This window comes from Lepidochelys kempii, chromosome 3 (genome assembly GCF_965140285.1).
Source record: "Lepidochelys kempii isolate rLepKem1 chromosome 3, rLepKem1.hap1, whole genome shotgun sequence".
Lineage (NCBI taxonomy): Eukaryota > Metazoa > Chordata > Testudines > Cheloniidae > Lepidochelys > Lepidochelys kempii.
This window is the reverse complement of record NC_136382.1, coordinates 148917232-148941888: the sequence shown is the minus strand read 5'-3', so window position 1 is coordinate 148941888 and position 24657 is coordinate 148917232. Positions and strand designations below refer to the sequence as shown.

The 24657-nt window shown below is 47.6% G+C and overlaps 1 protein-coding gene across 1 annotated transcript; it reads right to left on the bottom strand.

Moving 5' to 3' along the window:
* Positions 1-1095: 1095 nt before the first annotated feature.
* Positions 1096-23080, bottom strand: RSPH9 (radial spoke head component 9). Its single transcript, XM_073338479.2, has 5 exons — positions 22764-23080; positions 21545-21707; positions 20502-20631; positions 19367-19513; positions 1096-1362 (listed from the first exon to the last, which is right to left on the bottom strand). The coding sequence occupies exons 1-5, from the start codon at positions 22988-22990 to the stop codon at positions 1202-1204; spliced, it is 828 nt and encodes a 275-aa protein (XP_073194580.2). The 5' UTR covers positions 22991-23080; the 3' UTR covers positions 1096-1201.
* Between the last annotated feature and the right edge of the window lie 1577 nt (positions 23081-24657).

Genomic DNA, 24657 nt, shown 5'->3' with positions numbered 1-24657 from the left:
TTATACATCATTGTCTGTCCTGTAGCTCTGTTCCTGTACCGTTCATACACACAGCTGGCTTTCACCTTAGTGAGCAATCCTACTTCCAAAATGTTAGGTATGGGCCTGATGCAAAAGCAAGATTAAATTTACTAGGGTTCATTGCTGCTATGTCTCCCTCTATCCAACATACCTCTGAGGCGCCAGGCTGTGTAGCCCTTTTTTATTATCTTCTGTTGTGCTGGTGAGTGCTGTGTTAGCTTAGGCAGGACCGTCTGTTACCATCTACCACCATGGACAAGAGAAGTGAGGGAGAGTCAATGACCTGTGTTGTGTAGCGGGTCAGACTAGATGACCAAAATGATCCTTTTGGGCTTGAGTCTGTGAAAAGGAAGCTCTAGATTCAGGCCAGGCGGAGTGCAAGATGCCTGGATCCTTGGCTTTAGGGAAGATGTAAGTGTTGACTCTAAGTGTGTTGAATCCTTAGGTAAAATCTCTAGCTGAGCCTCTCAGAAAATGGAGGCTAGGAGCTCTATCACCATATTCTGTCCCTTTCCGCTCTCTTTGAACGATCGCTACTCACATTGTGTCTAGAATAAACACACTTCCATGGCATCTTTTCTATGGCGGGTAACCCAAATCAGCCATCAATGTGATAGTGGGAGAATGACTGGGTGAGACAAGTGCAGTGGTACGCCATGTGGACCCTGAATGGCAGAACCTGAGAGCACAGTATTTACCAGCGCAACAGACTGACTCTTGTACAGTTGGGTCTTTCACTTCTGCCAGCAGTGAGCAGGGTGGACCTCTACTTTTAACAAAAGAGACCCCCTTCTCTCCTCAACACCCACACCGAGCACAAGGTGGAGTGTGGAGCCCTGAGTGTAGGCAAGACCTAGAATGCAGCAGCTTTTCCTTCTGATACTGAGACAGAAGCCTTATTTTCTATTTATGTTCACATGCTACAATCAACCTTCGCTCACGCTGCCTAGGAATAAGATCTGGCACACAATGCCTGAGCACTCAAACGGGGCCTAGGTTTAAGAATACACACAGTGAGGCATTAGGGAAATCCTCAGGACTCTTTTTGGGGCACAGAAAACTGCTGACAGGTGCAAGGATTTCACACAGGTTTATTAGAACAAACAATAACTGCAAATCCCCAAGTATAAAATCTAAATGTGACACCTCTTCCCTTGAATTCTCAGCTTGGGTGGGCAATTCACAGCATGAAGGGCAGGTCTATGTTCTTCTCACCTGTGCCAAGGTAGATATAGCCATATTGTTTAGTCATGGGGGTGTGGTAGAATGTCAGTCCTGGCCACAGCAAGCTCCTCAGAACCACCAGGCTGCCTCCCCTCTCCAGCTGGATGCTCCAGGATCCTACATAACAACAATGTGGCTGCTGAGAGTCAGCACAAATGCAAGACACCCTTCCTGCAGTGATATGTGCTAAGATCAAGGAGTGATCCCAATGGGTTGCTGCCTGGCTAGCACAGGGAGGTGAATTAAATGGTACACAAGGCTGAGCTAGCACAGCGGGGACTCTGCTACCTTATGGGTGTTGGGGATATCAAAGGATCTGCCATACCAGGAGGACAAAGAATTCTGAACCCTTCCACACCACTCACCCTAGCACTCCAGGCTGCCTTTCTATTTCCAGGCACTCCCCTCTAGTTTCACTCAGCATTTTCCCACAGCTATGGTGTGATGAGAGGTACCGGTGTGTGATCTGAGCCTAAGAGTCAGCAGATTCTGTTATTGGCTCTATTTGCTAAGGGAGGCAGCAGATATTCTAACGTGGGGCTCTGTAGCCTGCTTGGTCTGTGTACCCACTGACCCAAAAAAAAAAAAAAAAAATGGTTAATGCAGAGTTAAGGTTGCATGCTGGTATTTTGTGTCCTTCCAGAATGTAAAGTTCTGAAAACCAGGAAATACAGAGGTAAGGTACACAGCTATGCAACTTTAAACCCATAACATGCACCTCTGTAGCAGCCCTCCCAATACTTACCTCCCCCATGACCTGAGCACCTCAACCCCTCTCCCCTCCCCTCCCACTCATTCCCATTTTCCTCTTCTGTTTCTGCAGCCTCCCCTCCCTCCCTTCCTCCCCAAACATTCACCTGTCATTTATTTTCTTTTCAAAAATAATTTGAATGCCTTCTGAGTTTTCTGCTGTATGCAGATTACATTTCCCCAAACTAAAAAAAAAAACCTTTGACAGAGGCAGATTGTAGCAATGCCTATTCCTCCTCCCCCTCCACCCCTCCCCCCAGATTTCTGGCAAGTGTCAGATTTGAATTTACAGTGCCTCAGTGTTGTTCAAGTTTGATGTCCCCTTGAGTCACACAGGTCTGATGAGCTACGGCGGGCTAGCAACTGTCTTGGGCTGTCTGTCTTCAAAGTGTAATCTGTTTGGCTCACGAGTGTTAAGTATGTGCGTATCTAGATGCCAAACTCTCTTTCAAATACTGTTTTCAGTTGTGTTCCTGCAAAGGGCTTAGTGGGTGCCTTGCACTAGTCGGGGTAAACGATGAGTGATTGACACCATTTTGGCCATGATCACAGGCATGGTTTGATCCTATGTCTGCACACAAAAAAGTTGGTAGACTCTGTCAACTTTAAAAATAGCGTCTTCTTTTTTCTCTCCAGTGGGCTATTTCTTGAGAACCTCTTACACAACTGACCCCAAATTTGGATAACTGACTCTACCCCTCGTCTCCATGAAGCACATCAGATTTCAAGGCAATCCAGCTGAGTCGACCTTTAAACAGAAAGCAGTTCTCAACCTTAACTAAAGCAGCAATGGCATTCTGCTATTATTATATGGTACCTGAGCTAGCTATATAGCTGATCTCAGGAGGCTAACTTGGAGTGGAGTACTAAGCCCTGGAGCAATTTGCTCTGCTCATCTCAATCCTTGGATCCAAGCTTCTAGCAGCCTTGGGAACAGGAATCCGCAACTGGTCAGGAGCTAGACTCTTTTCCCAGAATGCTGCATGAAGACAGAGAAAAGATTTCCAGCTCCAAGATGGAAGATTTGCCCTGTTGTAGGTCCTGAGTGAGAGGAAAGAAGAGAAAAGTGAAAGGCAGGGACACTTTTCAGAGCTGCCTCCAAGCGCTGAGTGATTTATAGAAAAGGTTAATTTTCCTGAGCCTTTCTTGGCTCCACCTTTAGAGTGGGGATTAGTTTCAGTGTTAATTGTGCTTTGGCTTTGCTGAGAAGGTTAGGAGCCAGTGTGAAAATGCAGTTTCTCCTGGAAGTGAGAAGCTCTGAGCTGCTATTTGTTTTATACTTGACAGGACATTCTGGAAACAACCCACCAGAGAGGAGGTGGCAGGAGTGTTAACTAGGATTCAGCGCTAGGGGCCAGGAAGTGCCTGGAGAAGAAAACATGGGTTGCGACACCAAATCTGCAATGGCTAGAGCAGAGATGGGCAAACTACGGCCCATGGGACTGTACTGCCTGGCCCTTGAGCTCCCGGCTGGGGAGGCTAGCCCCTGGCCCCTCCCCTGCTGTTCCTCCTTCCCTGCAGCCTCAGTTTGCCGTGCCACCAGCATCCCAGGGGGAAGTCAGGGTACAGGGGGCAGTTGGATAGGTGTGGGAGTCCCAGGGGGCCTGTCAGGGGGTGGGGGTGTGGATAGGGGTCGGGGCAGCCAGGGGACAGGGAGCAGAGGGGGTTAGATAGGGGGTAGGGTCCCAGGGGGGCAGTTAGGGGTGGGGGATCCTGGGAGGGGGCGGTCAGGGGACAAGGAGTAGGGGGGGTTGGATGGGTCAGGGGTTCTGAGCGGGGCAGTCGGGGCAGGAAGTGGGAGGGGGCAGGGTCAAGCTGTTTGGGGAGGTACAGCCTTCCCTACCTAGCCCTCCATAGAGTTTCGGAACCCCGATGTGGCCCTCAGGCCAAAGAGTTTGCCCACCGCTGGGCTAGAGAGAGGTAAAATGCATGGGGAGAAGGGCTACTGGTAAATCTCCCCGATCCAAACAAGAAGCAGCTATAAAGCATCAGGCCCAAATCAGAAAGACAGCAGCTGGAACTGTCAGGCTCCTACTGGCCCATAGGTCAGCTAGACTGAGAGTCTTATCAATTTTTGCTGCTTCCAGAACAAGCAAAAAGCCCCAGTCTGTACCTAATGGGTGGCTTGGTTCACTTCTTTCTGCTAGATCCCTGAGGGCTGTGATGGGCAGCTTACAGGACTCAGTCTTGTTATTTCATGTCTGTGTGGCCACTGAAAGAATTGAGATGCTGTACTCTTCCATCTCACCACTGTGCAGCTGATCCCCCCACTTTGCCTACGCCTTGACAAATGCAGACAATGCAGTGCTCCTAATGATTCAGACCCCTGTGAAATGCGGCTCAGGACAAAAAGTAGATGACTCGAGATCAAGCCTAACGAGACAGAGGAGATGTTGGTTGGTGGGAGGATGCATTTCCTGGAACTATGGTCTCACCATCCACTAAAATTATCTCTTCACCCATGCACAAAGTGGTGAGCAGGCTTACCATTGTTATGTATTTTAAATGCCAGAATAGCTGTGGCCAGAAATGCTTTCTTTCATCTTCTGATGGCCAGACAGCTGTAGCCATTCCACCCTTATACAGCCCAAGCCAGTGCATTATGCATCTATCTCCTCCCGACTGGATTTCTGCAATGCTCTCTACTTGGGACTGATGCTAAAGGCCCATTCAGAAACTGAAACTGGTCAACTGTGTGGCTGTCTGCCTTTTGAGGAGATGACATCAAAACAGAGCTCTGCGCTCTACCCTACCTGCTAATCAAATTTCAGATCATATTGACGTCTTTGTCCTTAGCTTTAAGTGGATTTGGGGCTCTGCTATCTTAGAGCCTGACTTTCCATAGCCCACTGTGTGAGATGCACTCAAAAAAGGATGCTTCCGGTGAGAGAGAGCAGGTTTGAACTCAGAAAGCACGGGGCTGGAGTGTTCTCCGTGGAGGATTTGTAACTATGGAGCTCTCATTCACCAGAGAGCAGGCTGAGCTCACATCTCACCATCTTGATACAACAGTGCAAAACCCACCTTTTCATGCAGGAGTTTTCCAAATAAGCGTGTCATAGATCACCCTAAGCCTGCTCTTTTAGAAGTCAATCACCAGCATCTGAGCACGATCAGAGAGCAGTCGAATGGGAAGAATATCCCTTTCTTTCCCCTTTGAGAGAAGGTATTACAACAGCTCCCAAGAATTAAGAAAATTAAATGCTTCATTCACACCATGCTGGGGTCCTTCCTAGTGCTGTGAACCGAACCTCCACTGAGGTCACATCTGGGAGGAAGGCTGGTCTTGTGTTAAAGTATAAGATGAAGAAAGAGGTAGAACTCCTAGGTTCTATTCCTGCCACTGACTCAGCACGAGCCTATGTGAGTTATTCCACTCAGTACTTCATTCAGTTTCCTTCTCTGTAAAATAGAGCTAAAGCCTACCTCATGGGAAGATTGAGGTTTAATTCATTAGTCTGATAAGTGCTTTTATCAGGTTCTCAGATGGAGGGTACTAGGGAAATACAAAAATCATTTGTACTGCAGGGGAAATGTAAATAGAATTAATAGTAAGAATTAATAGTAAGAAGTGGCTTTTACCAGCATTAAGTACTACTGTTTGTAAGCCCCAGTTCTGTGTCAGATGTGGCCTGTGCTGTAACTAAACCTCACCTGGGGTTGACTCCACAGTTTGGTAGTAACTAGGCAGTGGTTCCCCAAGAAGCAGGGGCCTGGAGAATCACTGAGCTTGTGGCAGAAGCTTCCCACAATAATGCTGCTTAGTTTAAGTTTCTGTTCTTTAAAATGAAGGGGGGAAAAAAGGACAATTTACATTTTAAGTTGCATCCGCCAAAGGTAAATAAGTCAAGCGCTGTCTGTGTGCTGAAACTATTGCCTGTCGCAGCTCCAGAAGGGAAGGGAGGGCGCTGCTGTGTGGGAGGAAAGAGCATGGGAAAAATATCCTCTGGATGAAGATCTGGAGCTTCCTATTCCCTCTTTGGAGCAGACTACAGCCTCCGCCCCTCCAAACACAGGCAGGAATGTTGAGGAGTTCCTTACATCTTTCCAAACAATAAAATGTTTTGAAGCTCAACCAACCAGTGTTAAACCACTGCCTCTTTTATGGCCCTTTGAGAGCTGCCAGGATACCTGGGCTGCATTTCAAAAGTCAACCTCCCTCTCAGCTTCTTACTTTCCGATCACAGATAGAAATCCCTGTCTCATCCTCCGTGTCTGTCTCAGCTCTGGGCTGAACCTTGTTCACAGAGCAACAGGGAGTATGCAAGGGTAACTGTAGTGGGAGAGGCTTTTTAAACAATGCTGTTTGCAGAAGAGCTTCCCCCAGTGTATGGGCCACTTTCAAGCTAACCTCCAATTGCACAGCTACTTTGGAAGTGGTTCAGTGCTCCTCATTTGGGGGTGATGCTGAGAAAAGGCAGCTTTATACGGAACGCGACTCTGATACAGAGGCGTCATGTCCTAAAAGGTCCCTACAGGGTAATAGAAGTGACAGCACCAGCTCCTCTTAAAAGGAGGAAAGGTCCTATGGCTAGAGAGGGAACAGCATGGCTGCATTCACCACTAACATCATACATAAGACGACCTTACACCACTGCAATTCTGCCACTTCTGGGGGAAAAACTGAGGACATGGTCAACAACACAAATGTTAATATCCATACACATGACAGCATGGCCAGGTTCCCTTTCTAAAGCAACCGCACATCCTTCATAGCCACAAGCATTTAGCTCTGATAGTGCATCACCCACACCTACATCACCCTTAGCTTCCACTTCTACTAGTGACAAAAAACCTACACTGGGGAGAGTTTCACACTCCTACTTCACTGTCGCTAACTGCAAAGGAGTGGGCCATAAGGAAAGGAAAGGGCTCCCCACTCTAGCTCTTGGTGGAATTCTATGCCCACGAGCATTCTCACATTGCACACTAGCTTTGTAGAGCAAATCCTTACTACTCCCTGTGGGGCTTAGCCCCATCATGCCACTCACCGGCTGCAAGCTGAATCTCTCCCACTTGCCCAACGTGCCACCTGCATCCCACATGTTCAGCTATAGTCAAACATTTAAAATTCCCTGTTTGAATTTCTTAATAAAAACTAAACTAAAACACAGCCTGGCCAGAGGTTCAATGGTATTAAAAAACCCACCAGAGGCAGGAAAGCGGAGCCTACAAAGAGTAGAATGTTACCAAAAAGGGTTCTTGCCTATTCCTAATGCCTGCAACATCCCTGTTACCTAAATGCAATTACACCCAAAAGTTCTAGGGGAAAAGTTTTAACTTCACGGCCTTCTCTCTACATTTTTCTCTCCTATTGTGAACTATTTTTTATTACAAAAGATAAAGCATTTCAGTTAAAAACAAGGTATCTGCTTTCTTATGGCAAGGAGGAGCCCCTGCTTCCCAGAATCACATTGCTCAGGTGCCTGTGAGATTCACACCCAGCCCAGCTAGACCTACTGGTCTAACACCATCTGATCTTCAGGAAGGGGCTAAAATTCCCCCACTAGCTGAATTTCTGCCAAAGAGAAGGATGCAGACTTTGCACAGAAAGGCTCAGGAACAGGGATCTGGAATGGAGCCTTGCACTGGGAAACAGCAGAACTAAAGCTGAGGGGGTAGGATGTTTACAATACCAGTCTCTTCCTAGCTGCTGTGATTTTGATTACTACAACCCGTCACTTCATCGTGGGCCCTGTATGGTGGGTTTAGGAATCTCTTAGAGTTGCAAAGCACCCTCCTCCTCAAGTGCAGGCTTCCGTTGGATTCCGTCACACTCCATATTTCTTGCTCAGCTGGTCGCTGTGGAAACGTTTTTGGAGCGTGCCAGAAGTCACGTAGCATCTACCTGGGGAGCCCCTGCATTAATCCGTCACCTTCGTGGATTCCTGTGATCCCATTGGTTACAGGCAAGAAAAAGAAGGAGTCTCTCACCCCTCCTTGCTCTGAATGAAAGACGCTTCCTCTAAATCTTGCTGCTGGTTTTCAGGCTCAATTCAGCTTCTTTTAAGCTTTTGTTACTGAACAAATGTGACGTTTTTGAAAGAAAGATTAACAGTTCGATGAAAAGGCTCAATGGGCAGCTTTGTTTCAGCCTTAGGATCCTTCTTCCCCTCAGAATTTTCGGTCACTGTCTCTTTCTTAACCAACGGAGAATATTTGTCTGACTCAGAGGAGATTATGGCTGCCTTGTAAGTCTCTACCTCACTTGATCAAAAAGTGTTGGCCACTGTTAGGATGTAGTTATGACACGTAGGGGATGGATTAGGGGCAAATGTTGGAAATTATCCTACAGTAAGGGACTGTGTGTTGGCTTCTGTGTTAGCACACACGAGCACAAACTGTGATCCAGACTCAGTGCACTCGCTGCATATCCCATTCACAGCTCTGTGGAAAAACCCGTAGGATGGGAAGAGTTACACAGAGGCAGCCACTCACACAGCTCCCAACTCATCCAGTTAGCAGGACTAGAAGAGGAGCTCAGGAGTTCCCCCCCCCCCCCCCCCGATCCCAACTCGCACACCCAGACTATTCCCTCCCCTTCCTAGTAGGAATAGAGGTCATGGGTCAGAATCTGGGAGTTTTCATGCTAACAGACTCTGCATTAACTTTAGTGGAAATTTCCCTGTAGGTTTGCCATTTTCACAGGGAATTGTGTCACAAGGTGACGTCCCTAAACTTCTCCACTCTCCAGGCAGCCACATATCCCGTAAACCCTCAAAGCCCCAACCCACATGATGTTTGTATAGAAGCGTTTCTAGGGTATGAAGGGACAGGTCAGTGTCATGTTGACTCCCCTTCTTCCACAAGTTCTATAGCCAAAGAAGTAGGATTTCTGTTCCTTCCATCCCTTCTGCATCGTGCCCCAGAGGGGGAAGATATGTCCCATTGCTTCCAGATTATTTTTGCACGATAAATCTTCAGCTATTCTTCCGTAATCTGTGGCATTAACAGTCACCTATGATGGGAACTGCGGGGAAGTCAAACTAATGAACGATAATTCCATAGGTCAGGGATGGGAAGAGAGAATTTAACTGTGCACGAGCAGTCTGCGGGGCATGCAGCACAGCTCTGCTACCCTGAGCGGCCATTAAAATAATAAATAGCTAGGAGACAATATAAATGCAGCTGACGTCAATGCCAACCTGGGAGCAGGCACAGTGTGCCACATCTCATGTGAAGCCACATCAGATGCAGATTGTTCCTCGCAAAAGCTGTCTTGGTTAAGCTTTCTCTAACGTCCAGTAACACTGTTACTGCCCTAGCGCTTCACCTTCATATAATGTCTCATCATTCCCCAGAATAAGGTTTATTCCGCTACTGATTTATGTGGCAATAAACCAGAACACATGGTTCTATCTAAGAGGCTATTCCTGCATTTCCTGTCAGGTCAACAAAAAAGGCATTAGCAAAAGTGGAATGAACAAGAGACCAGGAACCAAAATGGAGACTGAGTGGGGATTTTTTTTTTTTTTTTTTTTTTTTTTGAGGAAGAAAGAACTTTAAATACAATCCCTGGAAAGTTGCTGCAAAGACTCTTTGTCTCTGGCTTCGTCATCGCCTTGTAGCAATTGGGACGGTGAAAGCCTCCACCACAGCCCAAAGGTTGATGGACAATCCTGCTCCAGTATAAACTCAGCCAAGGCCTTTGGCTAAACAAGCCCCCTGAAGTGATGTAGAGTTGGGACCCAAAGATAGTAAATACACTGCTTTATGCATAGAACCCAAGCCCAAGGAAAACAGACATCATTCCAGAAATCAGAGCAGACTGTGGACAGCAAGTCCAAAACTGTAATGCTAGCTGCCTCTGGAGTTCTCCTGCTGCTCTGCCACATGAGGGATTCCAGTCCAGTCCGGAACTCCTCAGCTGGCAGTGCCCAGCTCCAGGAAGAGGGAACATCTTGTGTCACTCTTGAGCAGCTCCCTTGGGAGTGGCACTGACAAGTCTGAAGTGACTCCAGACTCCTCTCCACTTGGCAAGAAGGATGGGTAGGGCTGATGTGGAGCCTTTGAAGGGGAAAATTATGGAGGAACTGAACATATGCATGCTCTCACTCACATGTGCACACTTGTACACTAGTGCAAAATCCCAACAGCCCTTCTTGGAAGTTGTCTAATCTGAAGGGGGACAGATAAAGCTCTTCTCTGACAGGTCAATATATCAGACGCAGTCTGGTCTCTCTGTCCTCATCTTCTTCACAAAAAGTCTGAAGCTCTCTTCAATACTAGACTTGCTCATTTTACTTTTTGATAAAAGAAAAGGAGTACTTGTGGCACCTCAGAGACTAACAAATTTATTTGAGCATAAGCTTTCGTGAGCTAGCTGTAGCTCACAAAAGCTTATGCTCAAGTAAATTTGTTAGTCTCTAAGGTACCACAAGTACTCCTTTTCTTTTTGCAGATATAGCTAACACGACTGCTACTCTGAAACCTTACTTTTCAATGGTTTCCTTTTATAATGTACTCAGCACTGATACTGATGCCATACTGTCCCCTGCTGGAAGACGTGAGGTATAGCAGTTTACCCCATGTATGCTTGATTTTTGTTAAACAGAGGAAACAGAGGAAACCAGGTACAGTACAGCCAGTACAGGTACAGTAGTGCCTTGGTCAAGTCCTGTAACCCACTGCTCCGGCTGTTTGGGTCTGATTCCCAGCTCTGGAGGCTCCCAAAAGTTCTGGGCACACTCATCAGCTGTACTGACCAATGTCGTCATGTTATTGCTTGTTTACCAAAATTAGGGTGTACAGATGTCCCGATTTTATAGGGACAGTCCCGATTTTGGGGGCTTTTTCTTATGTAGATGTACCCCCCACCCCCATCCTGATTTTTTACACTTGCTATCTGGTCACCCTAACCAAAATAGCCTTCTAACTGGCAAGTATCCCCATGGGCTGCACTATCTCAGGCTGTCAGACATAGTCTCCAAGGATCGCCCTTCTGTTCTGGGGATAAGGATGGCTATGGGCCGCATTGGAGAACTTGGGCCATACTTTGGCCACTCCTGCTTTAAAGCATCCTTTTCTTTCTAGCACTGCCCCCTCATTCATTATGGGCCTTTTAGTTTGGATTTCAGTGAAGCAGCTTGAAAAGCCTTGTCCCTGTGTGGCTCTTGGCAGGCTGAAAAGTAAAGTGCTCTCACTCAGCTTTCACAGAGCTAGGGTGGTGCTGCTTATTGTTAAGCAATGAAAGGGGTGGGCTCAGGTCACATCTGTGAAACGTTAGCAGAGAAGGGAGGCTGGGTGAAAGTAGGTGGCCAGCACAGCATAGCACTTTCCTGGATTTTGCAAGGCCACTGGGGAGATAGGCAGCCATTTGTCTTAGAGCCCCGATAACAGGCTGTCTTGCACTCTGCAGGCTAGCTGGGGGCCGTAAATGCCTCAGCAGACACAGACTCTTTGAATGGCTGGAGATGGAGGCTGATAGGGATTAATCACCCCAGGGGGGCCTTTGAAAGGGAGTTAATTAGCTGTGTTAATGCCTGGAGATAAAGCAGGTTCATGTCTCTTGGCTCTGTCACTCCCAGCACCTGGGGCTTTCCAGGCCGCCATGAAACCACCACCAAAATGATGTTATGAGCGTGGCCGAAGCAAACGCACAGAGAGGCTCTATCTCCTGCTCAAGAATGCAGTTCCTCCGTGTGCAAAGCCCATTAAATTCTGGCTTTCAGTGTGCAGATAAAGTGTGTGCAAGCCAAGTTCAGAGGCAATTACATCCCTGATTTCACCAGGCTATTGTCAGGAGAGTTTAAGGATAGGGTAACGCACAAGCATGGGGCCAAGTGGTGGTCACAAACCACTTCATATGCAGTGCTGCATCAGGAATACTATGGGGCAGCAACACTTCCTTGTGAAGCGGTGGTGCCTGGGGACGAGTAGCTGCCAGCTCCCCCAACACTTACTTTGGAAAGGAGCTAGAAGAGTTTCTGTTTATGTGGATTCCATTAAGTAATCTCCTTCTCCCCATCCCCCTGGTGAATCTTGAAATAGAAAGAGGCCAAGGAGCCCCATCTTGGTCCATCCTGCCTATATAGAGCCAGCAGGGTGCCTCCTCAAAAACCACTCTCTAATATAATGTTCTGCAGTTAAACCACAGGGAGTCTTATCTCAGTTCATCCCCCCATGTGCTGAGACAGCAGTGGCTAGGCCCGATGGGTGCTTCCCCACACCCCACATTCAATGCCCATGATCCGTCTTTGGCCATCTCTTCCCCATGCGGTTGGTAGTGGCAGCTTTGTGCCCTACTGCTGCTGGCATTGCTGCCTTGCTGCGCTGTGTGTGCTGCAGTGTGAGAGGCACTGCGACTCATTGGCGCACACACTCCACAGCAAACAGAAAGCTCAGCACAGAGCCAGCAGTTGGGCGGAGCAGGACACACAGCCCCTGCCACACTGATCGCTTGGGCAGGAGGAGGTGATCAGAGACAACCTGAGCCCAAGATGTTTGGGTTGTTTTCAGACAAGACCTGACACAAACCCAACACTTGTAGTTGGATCATGTTGGGTTTAGGTCAGGTTGCAAGGAACTGCATCTCAACTGGGTCCCCTTTCACTCTCACCAAGAGACTAGTCAAGTGTCACTGATTCTTTTCCCCACACTCCTCCATCTTTAGCAGACTGCATTTTGTGCAAGGAAAGCCAGACTACACCGTCTCTACAAGTCTTTCACTGCATTTACCGCTTCCTGTTGCTGAACTCCAGCGAAGGGATATGGAGCTGAACACCCTTATTTGCCCCACTGGTTTTTGTCACAGCCTTTTTTGATGTCCATTAACTTCACAGCTCTTCTCTAGCTGATCCAGTGATCAGTAGCAAATTCTTAGTGTCAACTTACTTCCTTGGGGTTGAGCCATAAAATAACTGTATTCCTCATCCCCAGGATCTCCTGTTTCACTTCCTCCTAAGCCTTCTTTGCACATCAGATACTCATGCCCCTTCCTGTCCTCTCCAATCACTTGTGTACACAGTCTCTGTCCATCAGTAGTTAGCCCCCATTAATTTTCAGTTCTCAGTCATGCCTATGAAGTTGAAATCTGCTCACATATTTCTCCTTTCCTCGTTGTGACTATTAGTTCATATCTGTACAGTATTAGGTCAACTGAAAGTTCGATAGATATGTTAAGAATTATCATCATTCTCTTTCCAAACTTCTTTCCTTTGCCTCCTGCTATGTGAAAAACTGTTTCAGCACTAGTTTCTGAAATGCTGGTACCCAGGATACCCAAACTTTGCCCAACGTTGACGTCTTGCCAGAATCTCAAAGGCTACACCTAACATGCATAAAATCGAGCAAATTTTCTGCTTAGACTGGACCAGACAACCTTATCCTTTAATACAGAGAACCTTATCCTTTAATGCAGCAAAAATTACAGGTCCCAGCATGCAATGCTCCAGCAGCATAGCCATTTGGATCTAAATGGAGAATTGCATGATCAGATACTATGGTGGCCAGAGCTGTCCCTTGGGTATGGCGAATCGGGGCGACCACCCCAGGCCCCGTGCTTTGGGGGGCCCTGAGGACGGGGAGGTGAGGCAGAAGGTGGGTGGGCGAGCAGGGTGAGCAGACAAATGGGGAGGCGAGTGGCTGGCAGGCAGGTGGGTGGGAGGGGCGAGGAGGAGCCCCCCTACCAGAACCTCCCCCTCCCCCCAGCGCCTCCTGCCTGCCGGTGGGCCCTGCAGATCAGCGCCTCCCCCGCCCTCCCAGCACCTACTGCCTGCTGCAGATCCAATGTTTCGCGGCATCAGGAGGCGCTGGCGGGAGGAGCGAGGACACAGAGCGCGCGGTGCAAGGAGCAGAACTGGGTGGGGAAGAGGTGGGGTGGAGCAGAGTGGGGGTGGGAAGAAGCGGGGTGGGGCTTTGGGGGAAGGGGTGGAGTGGGGGCAGGGCCTGGGCGGAGCCAGGGGGACCACCCCCTGGCAGATTAGAAACTCAGTCCCTATGTCACAGGCCCCGCAACCCCCTAGGGACGGCCATGATGGTGGTTATCAGCATCATCACCACCACATGCTCAGAAATCATGAAAGAGGCCTCCAAAATTCAAGAGGTTCATTTAAATATTGTAAGATTTAAAAAAATAATACATATGGGGGCTTGTTATTTGCTTTCTGGTTTTTGAGACTGTAGGGTTCACATTTTCATACTTTTCTTTATGATCATTAATGCCAGAAATTACTTTTTTTTTTAAAAAGCGAGATGAGATTCTCACACGATCACTTTCCTCTAACAGGTGGGGGCTTTGAGAAAAGCATCAAATATCATGAGACTCACAATACAGTCATGAGAATTAGCATCGCTGGCTAAGCTATGGAAATATACATATAACTAGACAGATAGATAATACAGCATGCTGGGACTTGTAGTCTCCTTAGGTATCACCTTTATACTAAAGATAAGGGCAGCAAGGGACCCCATTATAGAACTCTGCTTGCTGCACCCCTGCAATTGGTTCCCTGCTCTTACCACTGTGTGTTTTATTAATCTGGTGTTAGCTGCTTTTCCTTCCACCTCCTAGACTTCATATAGAAACCTCACTCTGCCTCCAACTTTCCAGTCTCCCATATCTGTCTAGCTTCTTTCCCACTACAGCGATTCTCAAACATTTTATAAATGAAATCCATTTGGAAGCCATCATAAATTCTCAGCATTCAATGAAAAATAAGACTGCTCCAATTACACTTGTTACTTGCCTGCTTTTAGACATGGAAACTCATACTTTAAGCAGCTCTTGCAGTTTTTAGGGTCAATGCAGGCTGGGGGTACTACTCATACAGCTCCCACTCAGCTGATCCACTTTTCAACGTACCTGACTGAGGCAGAGCAGGAAGCCAAGTACCACATAGCATGTACCTTATTCTGATCAGATGGCTTCAAATGGAATAAAGAAGACCAATCTGAAGCTCTAGAAAATAAACTAGTGGCATGAGAGCTGCATGAGCACCTGCCAGAGAAACAAAGAGGAACCAAACATGGAAACCTGACTAATTAGCTAACACAGGTTTTGTTCCATCTTGGGAGGGGAAAGGCCTGGTCTGCAATAAAGTGGAGGGTAGGCAGAGCAAGGATGGAGTTTTATTTAGTTTCAAATCAAGGGAAAGAGGGTAACCTTAACCCCAATCACAGTTTTTAATGCAACAAAAATACATTTTGAGGTTACCCACCTCTGAGCTTTGACAATCTCTGCTCAAGAGAGACCCTGCCCTGGAAAGGCAGGGATGCTTCAGGTTGGGAGGGTTGGCTGAGCAGTGTGGAAGGAGTCCAGGACAGGAATGGCCATAGTTGCTGTAGGTCAGGACTGAGGTGCATTGGCAGAGCTGAGTGGAGAAGGAGAACCCCAGACTGGAACAGCAGGGGTTGCAGCCAAGATTGAAGGACTTTGGTAGATTTGCGCAGAGGAAACTTGCATAGCATCTACCTGCACTATGCCTGGCTCTGCCCTGTGCTATCTGTCCCCTCATTTTAATAAGCACCCATTCCAAGTTTTAAATAGAGTGAAAAAACTCTGCAAACTGCATGCTCATCCAGGGCATGAGCTGGTCTCTTTAACTTTCAAAGCTCCTATTTGGGACTGGTCTGCATGCTGTGGGAAGCAATTAGAGAGGCTGCATGCCTTGTTGACCCTGTCAGCAACATTTGCCTTGTTCCCATATCCTGATGGGCTCATCCTATAAGAATCATCTCTATAGTCTAAGCAGTGGCAGGGGAATGTGACTGGATTTATACAGGCAACATAAGATGGATTTGTGCAGGAACCACACAAAGTCCTACAATGGCCAACTCTTCTGTTAGGAAGTGCACAGCTGCACCTGGGCTGGAGCTGCCTTTGAGAATCACCTCCACTAAAGGCATTTAGATTTGCAACAACAGCCTTCCCAGAAGAGACAGCAACAACTCACATTTACAGTAACCTCAGGTAGCTACAGTTAACTAAATGTGTTATTTGCCTCTCCCCTCTTTGACCCCCACATTCTAGCCCAGGGCTGGCTAAAATGCAGCCTGTGGTCAAATGTAGCTACCAGAGCTCTACAAAGCAGCCACCTTCATGTCTAACACAGAGGTGTGACCAACAAATGGCCTAGTCCTGAAGAACCAGAAGAGGAGTTGCATGGTGGGACCTGTAGTCTCTTCAGGCTGCCATTGCATATTACAGATGAAGATAGCTGCAATCAGCTATGTTATGCAAATTAGCCCTCAGGCTCTCAGCCAACCGCCACTGCCCTTGCTGCCTCTGTTCTAGTGGAGCATGGAAGGCTCTACGGATGCACAGCCTCCTGCATTGGCTCTATAGTTTCAGTTCTAGAATGAGTAAAGTTCTGTTCAGCTTTGCCTTGGGCCTGTTTGCAGTTATACTGTATTGGATTTCTTGGCCTTCACAGAACAACTACAGGCCTGACCCCTGGATACATTTTAAAGCAGTGCCCCAGATTTAAGCTCTCTCTCCTTCAGTCAGTTCCTGGTTTGACCTCAATCCTCACAAACTCTGCTGTTGATAGAGATGATGAGCTGAATTGCATGCGAGCGTCTTTGTTACCTCTGCAGAGGGTGTTCTCTCCTGAACTGGTGGCAACAACACATATCAGTGAAGCAATAGGCAAGTCATGAAGATTGGGTTCTCACAACTTGGAATGAGATACTCTGGAGTGCTGGTGAAAGGTACCAGCTTCATTGACAGCATTGACCTTGAAGGACCTGTGTTCACTGAACAGGGTCAGCAACAGCAGTGCAAGAGAGGTGTGATATAATGGTGTGAACACTGTACTGGGAATCTGAATTATAATCCCCACATTAACATTAAGGAACTCCAAATGGTGCACTAGGGAAGAAAGTAGCATATCATATAAACCATTACGTTAAAATCTAACTGTTTCACCATCAGGTTACAAACTTGTACCCTGGGATTCAGAAAGAGCTGGAACATGAACCCCAGAAGAGAAGGGTCTATAAGAGAAACCCAGACAGAACCTGAACTACAGCACAGTATTGCTGCTACAACACTAGGATAAGATTAACACCTTTCTTCAGATTTCAGAGTGGTAGCCGTGTTAGTCTGTATCAGCAAAAACAACGAGGAGTCCTTGTCGCACAAGGACTCCTCATTACCTTTCTTCAGAGGCATCTAGGAGCCAAGCTTTGTAAACATGAAGCAATACAGCTCAATGAAGAATGGATGTAGGAGAGAACTAGGTGGGATAGCTCAGTGGTTTGAGCATTGGCCTGCTAAACCCAGGGTTGTGAGTTCAATCCTTGAGGGGGCCATTTAGGGATCTGGGCCAAAAATTGGGGATTGGTCCTGCTTTGAGCAGGGGGTTAGACTAGATGACCTCCTGAGGTCCCTTCCAACCCTGACCTTCTGTGAAGAGGAAATAGATATGTAAGTAAAAACCTGAGACAAATGGGCAAATATAGCAGTACAGCCAATGCCAGGCCATTTAAGATGTCTTGAAACTCAACATTAAGAGGTATACTCTCTAGAGCCTCAGAAGAAGAGATTACTGTCCCCAGTGGGAAAGACACAGGGTGAGCAGGGATTACAGCCCTCGAGCATTGTTCAGGATGGTGATCCACAATATTCCTGATCTTTAATAAGAAGGTGCAACATATGGACACTACAGATCTCTACATACACTGTTCCTTTTTTTATTTGAGAGGATAGGCTTATCAAATCAATGGAGACCTATATGCAGAGACAGACATAGGGCTTCTCTACCCAGCACTGGCAAAGCGCACTAGAGGGGTCTGATTTGTAGGGTGCTCTAATGTGTTTCACTCTAACTGCCCCATGTAGACCCAGCTGGTGCACTCTGAAAGGTACCTAGTTTGCGTTGATGTAGTTCTGTTTCAAACAGGAGTACGTTAATGCAAACTACGTACTTTTTAGAACCAGCAGGTCAACACAAGGCAGTCACAGTGCACAGCACATTAGCGTACTTGACAGATCTCACCCCTCTGGTGTGCTTTGCTGGGCCATGTAGACAAGCCCTTGCAGTCTCTTCAGGCTGCACCTCTGGATCATGGCACAAGTAGCAGCACTCCCAATAAAGTTGAATGACAGTTTACTCCTGTTTACACTCACTCAGTACTTCCTGAAACTTACAGAATTTCAGCTGAAATGTCATCATTCTCTGCTCAAAAGTTACATTTTGACAGAGAAAGTCTGAGCACAAAATATATGTATTTGGGCAAAGTCTGGGAAACTATTTACATCCTTGGCACTTCTCAGCTCTGCCAGCCATGAAGGGAGGCTTACACAGATAGCTACTCTAGAAGGGAGATAAAATGGCAAGCCAAAATCCAGGCTTTTGGGGCAACAAGAGCTTTTGACATCAGGACAAGGAAATATCCCACACTGGAATCCTTGGCCCCAGCCAGAAGCATTTAGCAAGCCAGCAAAACACAGGCAGAAATAAAGAGTGAGAAACTGGAAGCAGTTAATGTTTTATAAGGATTACAGTGCATGTTAAATTGGTTAGTCTCTAAGGTGCCACCTAATACAGCAACAAGGAATGTATCTGCAGAGCATGTGGGACTTATAAAGATTCACTCTCCCTTTAAACTATGAACTAGATCCTGGCCAGAGTTTCAGAGACAGAAGATTATCATAAATCCAACCTGCTGGCATCTTTTTAGAGAAAGATTCTGCCAAATGAATCTTCTGGGGGACATTAAAGAAAACAAATAAAGACTGTCCACCAGACTGATGGGATCTGAACTACACCTACACTGTAATATACACATGCATGTAGTCCCTCTTTCTCCTTGTAGTTTGTTTTATCCTGCCAGTGTAACAGATTATTACACACTGCAGCATTTCTACTACAGTTTATCAAAGGAAAGTTTGAACCCAGCCTCTCAAAGATATGAGTTTAGAGTTAATGAGAGCCCATTTAGATAAGGAGAGCAATATAGGGTGGGATGGGAGGTGTGAAATACTTCAAACCCCATAAACTACCCTCTATCGCTAGCAGTGTTATCTGCCCCAGCAGGGCACCAGCTGCTACAGACCCCTTCCTAATCAGAAGAGAATGCAGAGCTCTAGCAGAGGAGAGTGCTGACATAGGGGTCAGGAGAAGTTACCTCTATTAAGGATGTGACAATCCTACTGCAGTTTATATTTAATCAGGAGAATCTTGGCACTGTAAATGTTTAAGATTTCTTGAGCGAGGGTCAAAACACAATATTCCTGTGTGCTGGACAGAGCTCCTTTGAAAATCAATGTGGCTCAACTGAGACCATTATTACAGATAAAAGGCTCCTTCTGAGCATGCCAGCTCCACAGAACTCCTGGGCCTAGTCCACTTCGGATCTGGAAGGCCACTAGGAGGTTATCCCTTTCCTTCCATCCTTTGACTCTAATCTCTTAAAAAAGTCTGTTTACCTGTTGGGATATCATGCTCCAGAGAGTCCAGGAAGTCAATGGATGGGTCCAGGTCAGCCTTTTGCAGGAGTGTTCTGTTCTTCAGGTTAACAGGCTCAGTGAAGTGGAAATAGGAATTTAACTTTTTTGCCTCAGTCAGAGACAGACCTGTAGTATGAACAGTTGGAGATCATTAGCACTATACCTGATCAAATACTCATTATATCAAGATCTCTCTGCTTGTTCATAATCCAGAGTGCACAGCAGAACCACAGCCTCTCTCCAGCTTTGTCCCATGGGCTCCAGAGAAAGATCAGAGACCTGCTGGAAATGGATGACCTCACAGTGTTGGGGGAGATTTTGCAGGCAATGCAAATTTCAGTCCCAGATAAGCAATGGGTGCTGAACAAGACAAATCTCTCTGTGAGCCCTGCAATCAGAGGGAGAATTCCTCTAGCCCTACAACTACCAAATGCTGCTAGACACTCCATGGACCATAGCATAAAGGCAGAGGTTCCCAAGATTGGTTCGCGGCTTGTTCAGGGTAAGCCCCTGGAGGACCACAAGGCGCTTTGTTTACCTGAGCGTCCGCAGGTACGGCCGCTCGCAGCTCCCAGTGGCCGCAGTTCGCTGTTCCTGGGCAATGGGAGCTGCGGGAAGCAGCACGGGCCGGACCACAGCTTCCCGCAGCTCCCATTGGCCAGGAACAGCGAACCATGGCCACTGGGAGCTCCGAGCAGCCGTACCTGCAGATGCTCAGGTAAACAAAGTGTCTCACGGTCTGCCAGGGGCTTACCCTGAACAAGCCACGAACCAAGTTTGGGAACCCCTGCATAAAGGAAACTCTATGCTCAGTAACTTTAGAGACTCAGAGACAAATCAAATCCATTGGTGATTTGGAGTCCTTCTCCTCCCATCTCTCAGAATTATGCACTCTGTATAAGTGATTTTGTTAACTCTGTTAACAGTTCCATAAGATGAACCAAAATGGATTCAGCAGTAGTGGATTCACTAGTCTCTGTTCACCAAGTCAACGGAGAGGAACAAGCCAGGAACCAGAATACCAGCTAAAAGGAGAAAGTAAACCTCTCTTACTGCTTTTGTATTCAAAGTACAGACATGCATCTGAATCCTGATATAGATTATGTGGATTTACCTTCAAAATTCCTGTTTTCATGGACAGGGCCAAGCGGGGTCTTCACAAATGCACCCCGTGGGATGATACCCACTGCCTTATCTATCTGATCTATCGTAGCTACAAGACGGATTTCCTCCTTGATCATGGGCTTTAAAGAAAAATAAACAAATATTAAATCACAGCTTTCATTGTTTCTTTTATTGGAAATAAACTCAGGGTGCATGTAGGAACCACAATACAGTCATCATCTTGAGTTTGATGTGATTATGAGAATGATCACACCTCACATATTCTTAGTGAAACAGTATAACATGGAACATTGTTAAGAGTAGACATGTCAAACCCACTGGGGCAGTAGCTATTATTCCTTCCCTCTGGATTAACCCAGACATAACTGAGATCCGAATTTGGCCATTTGATTATAAGCAATAGCAATTGTGTGTTCAGTTTCTATATAAAGTATCAGGCACAGTTATGAGACAAGATGCCAATGTTAAATAATGCTACATAAAAATATCTGAAATTAATCCAATTAATTCATATAAACAGAAAGAAGAAGTGAGGATGTTTCCAAGCCATTTATAACTCCAAAGTTGGCTGAAGTGGTCAATGAAAGTTGCTGCTGTTCCATAGAGACAGAAATCAGGGAAATGCATGTTCATCCCAATATGAACAGGGATTTCCTTAAAGGAGATGTGAGCTATGTTGAGCTCCTGTTGAGACTGAAATACTACTATCCCTCTTCTTCTAAGGCAACAGTACCCAATATTTTGGAGGCACCAGTTAGCACTGCCTGCTTCTCTGCAACTCCTCCCATTCAGTGGCACCCACTCAAACATGTATTGGTTATGAATGATGGGATCCTCGCAAGTGTAACACTTTGTACTCCCTTGATGATTAAAGCATTCACAGCTGGTTGGGAAGGGCAGCAGACTGGGAACCGGTATAGGTTTATTACCAGGAAGAAGTATCAATTTCAAGTTTGTTCAGTTCAAGCTGGGAACAACTGTGTCAGGGGACATCTTAGAAGACAGGTCTGGAAAATGGCCTGTTGTACTTACCCCACCTTCCTCCTCATATATTCTCTCATTCTCTTCCCCCTTCTTCTCAGTGGGATCATACTCATAAGATGGATCCCCCTGGAAACGGCCCTTTAGCCCTGCAGTCTGTGTGATCATTTCCTCAGTAGCTGGTGGCAGAAGACTCCACTCCACACAGTTCAAGCTGTCAGCCACACAAACACAACAAAGGGCAATGCTTATTGAAACACAGGGACCCTCCTTTTCAGATGTAATGCAGCCCACTGGGAACCTTGCAAGAACCATTGGAGAAACAGGTAACATGCAGAGAGACTCAATGGTGTGCATTGATAGAAACTGATTGCCTTCTTAAAGCAAGGATGGAAGCTGCTGTTCAATACTACATTGTACAGCCAGCATCACACAGACATTTTTAAAAGTCTTGTGGTTAAAGAACTAGGAGGTCTGGGTTCTATTCCGAGCTCTGCCACAGACTTCTCTGTGTGAACTTAAAGGTATGTCTACACTGCAATAAAAGACCCACCTAGGGTGACCAGATAGTAAGTGTAAAAAAATTGGGACGGGGGTGGGGGTAATAGGAGCCTATATAAGAAAAAGCCCCCAATATCAGGACTGTCCCTATAAAATTGGGACATCTGGTCACCCTAGACTCACCACAGCCCAAGTCCCGTGAGTCTAAGTTAACTGACCCAAGCCAGATATGGCTGTGCCATGGGTCTTTCATCACAGTGTAGACGTACTCTTAGGCAAGCTTCCATACTTTTCTGTGTCTCAGTTCCTTCTCTGTAAAATCCCCTTCCCATAGGGAAATTGTGCAGAGAAAACCATAAAGGATTTGTAGGGTGCTCAGATGTTATGGTGATGAGCACCATAAAACACCATAATAAAGTCTTGTCACAGTAAGAGGCAAAAACAGAAACCAGCTTGTCCCCGCCTGCAGCCCCTCTCAGCTGCAGAAGTAACTCTTCGGCCCAGGCTACCCCGCAACCCGTTGCTGTGTCCTGCATGGACAAATCCTGGAAAGAAGGTGCCCCTCCAGGGACTATATGGATAGTTCCTGGACAGTCTGCCCTCCCCCCTGTATGGACAGCTCCTGAGTCCAGCCTCCCATGTCCCCATCACCTGCATGGATAGTTCCTGAGCCCTGCCTGCCCTCCCAACACCTCTCTATGGGCTGTTCCCGGATCCAGCCTCCCCCCGACCTGTATGAACAGCTCCTGCCCCTCCCCCCCACACACACCTGTAGAGGCGGCTCCTGGGCCCGGCGCGGTCTCCCCCCAGCCCCTCGGCGATGTAATAGGGCCCGTGGATGCCTTGGATGCGGCCCCAGAACCGGATCTGCTCGAAGCGATAGTCCCGGCGCAGCAGCAGCAGCGAGGCCCGCAGCGCCGCCCGCTTCTCCGAGCTCAGCCCCGCGCCGCCCCCGGCCACCAGGTCCAGCGCGTAGGTCAGCGACTCGGCGTCCATGGCGGGGCTCCCGGGGGGCGGGTGGTGCCGGCTGCGCAGGAAGCCGCGTCCCGTTACCTGGCAACCGCCTCCATGGAAACGCGTCTCTCGAAGCGGGCGGAGTCGAGCCGTTGCTGCGGCTCGGAGGTCGGAGGGCACAGGGTGCTGGGGTCAGAGGTCACGGGCGGGCAGAATTTGAACTTCCCTTGTTAACTCTTTACTTCGGGACGGGGGTGGGGGAGGAGTTCTCAATTTTCGGTCAAAACTGAAAATTAATCAAATTCAGTCACATGGAAACAGTGCAGAGGCAGATGGTGGCACCATGGCACCAGCAAGACCCATGATGCCATGGCAACCACAACACCTATGATGACATGGCAACAGCAACACACATGGGACTAAAGGACACCTGAGCAATGGCAACACCAGATCAATTGCAGTCCCAGTTTCTCCCCAGCATAGCTGACCTGAAGAAACACATACAGGACATAATGTGGCTTCCCTCCTTCACCTGGGCCAGGGGCAGCCCCCTTAGAGCCTGTCCCACCCAATCCTGACACCCCTCTGCCCCGGCCTTCCCACTTGGCGAGAGAGCGTTGGGGTGGGAATGGGCATTGCCACACAGTGAATTGCACTGAGGACGGCCTCTGTCACTGGGGGGAGGGATAGCTCACTGGTTTGAGCATTGGCCTGCTAAACCCAGCGCTGTGAGTTCAATCTTTGAGGGGGCCATTTAGGGGGGGAAATTGGATGATTTAGTTGGGGATTGGTCCTGCTTTGAGCAGGAGGTTGGACTAGATGACCTCCTGAGGTCTCTTCCAACCCTGATATTCTGTGATACACCAGGGTCTTCATCCTGGCACAAGGGACAAAATGGCCAATCTGCTTAGTAGCACTGACAAGCATGACTGGCCTGGGCAGGTTCTCAGGCAAGGGCAGGAGTCCAAGATCCCAAAGGATGGCAAGGGGCTGGGGAGCACTCAGAGAGCCTGAGGGGATCAATGTGTATTTGGGTAGCTATCTCAAGGGCTCCTAAGCACTGGCTATACTAGCAACCTCTTGTCTTGTGTGGGGTGAATCCTTGATTCCACTGGCAGGACTAGAATTCCCTCTGCAGCCTCAGCACCCTCTCCCCCCCCCCCCCCCCGCCCATTAACAGACAGGGAGTGAATGCTACCAGGAGATCCAGTGAGAGGAGAAATCCAGGCACCTGTAATCACCTGTAATCAGGGCAGTTTTAAGAGGCAGTCCTGTGCTTCTCCTGTAGCTCCACCTTGTGATGGAGGAGAGAGCAAGGATTGTAAGAGAGTTTGGAGATGGCAGCCTGGCCAAACAGACCCCTGTGTGCTGTTCCTGTGTAAAGTGGAGCACTCCCTGAGCAATTGGGGACAAGCAGTCTCTTAAGAAGGTGGTTGGAGTAGGTTGTGCTGCATGGATACACGTCAGATCTCCTCAGGAGGCCGTACACCCTCAAGGTAAGTCTGTGAACCTGCAAGATAGCTAACTGTTGTATGTCTCTTGTTTGGCGTGCCATCCTGCTTCCTCCCCATTTCCAAAAAAAAACCCCATAAATCCCACCCCCCTCTGGTATCATTTCTACTGATGTTATTGTTGTTTATCTAGTGTATTATGGCAACATTTGAAGGCAGCAATCAGAATTGGGTCCCCATTGTGTTGGGCACTCTGCA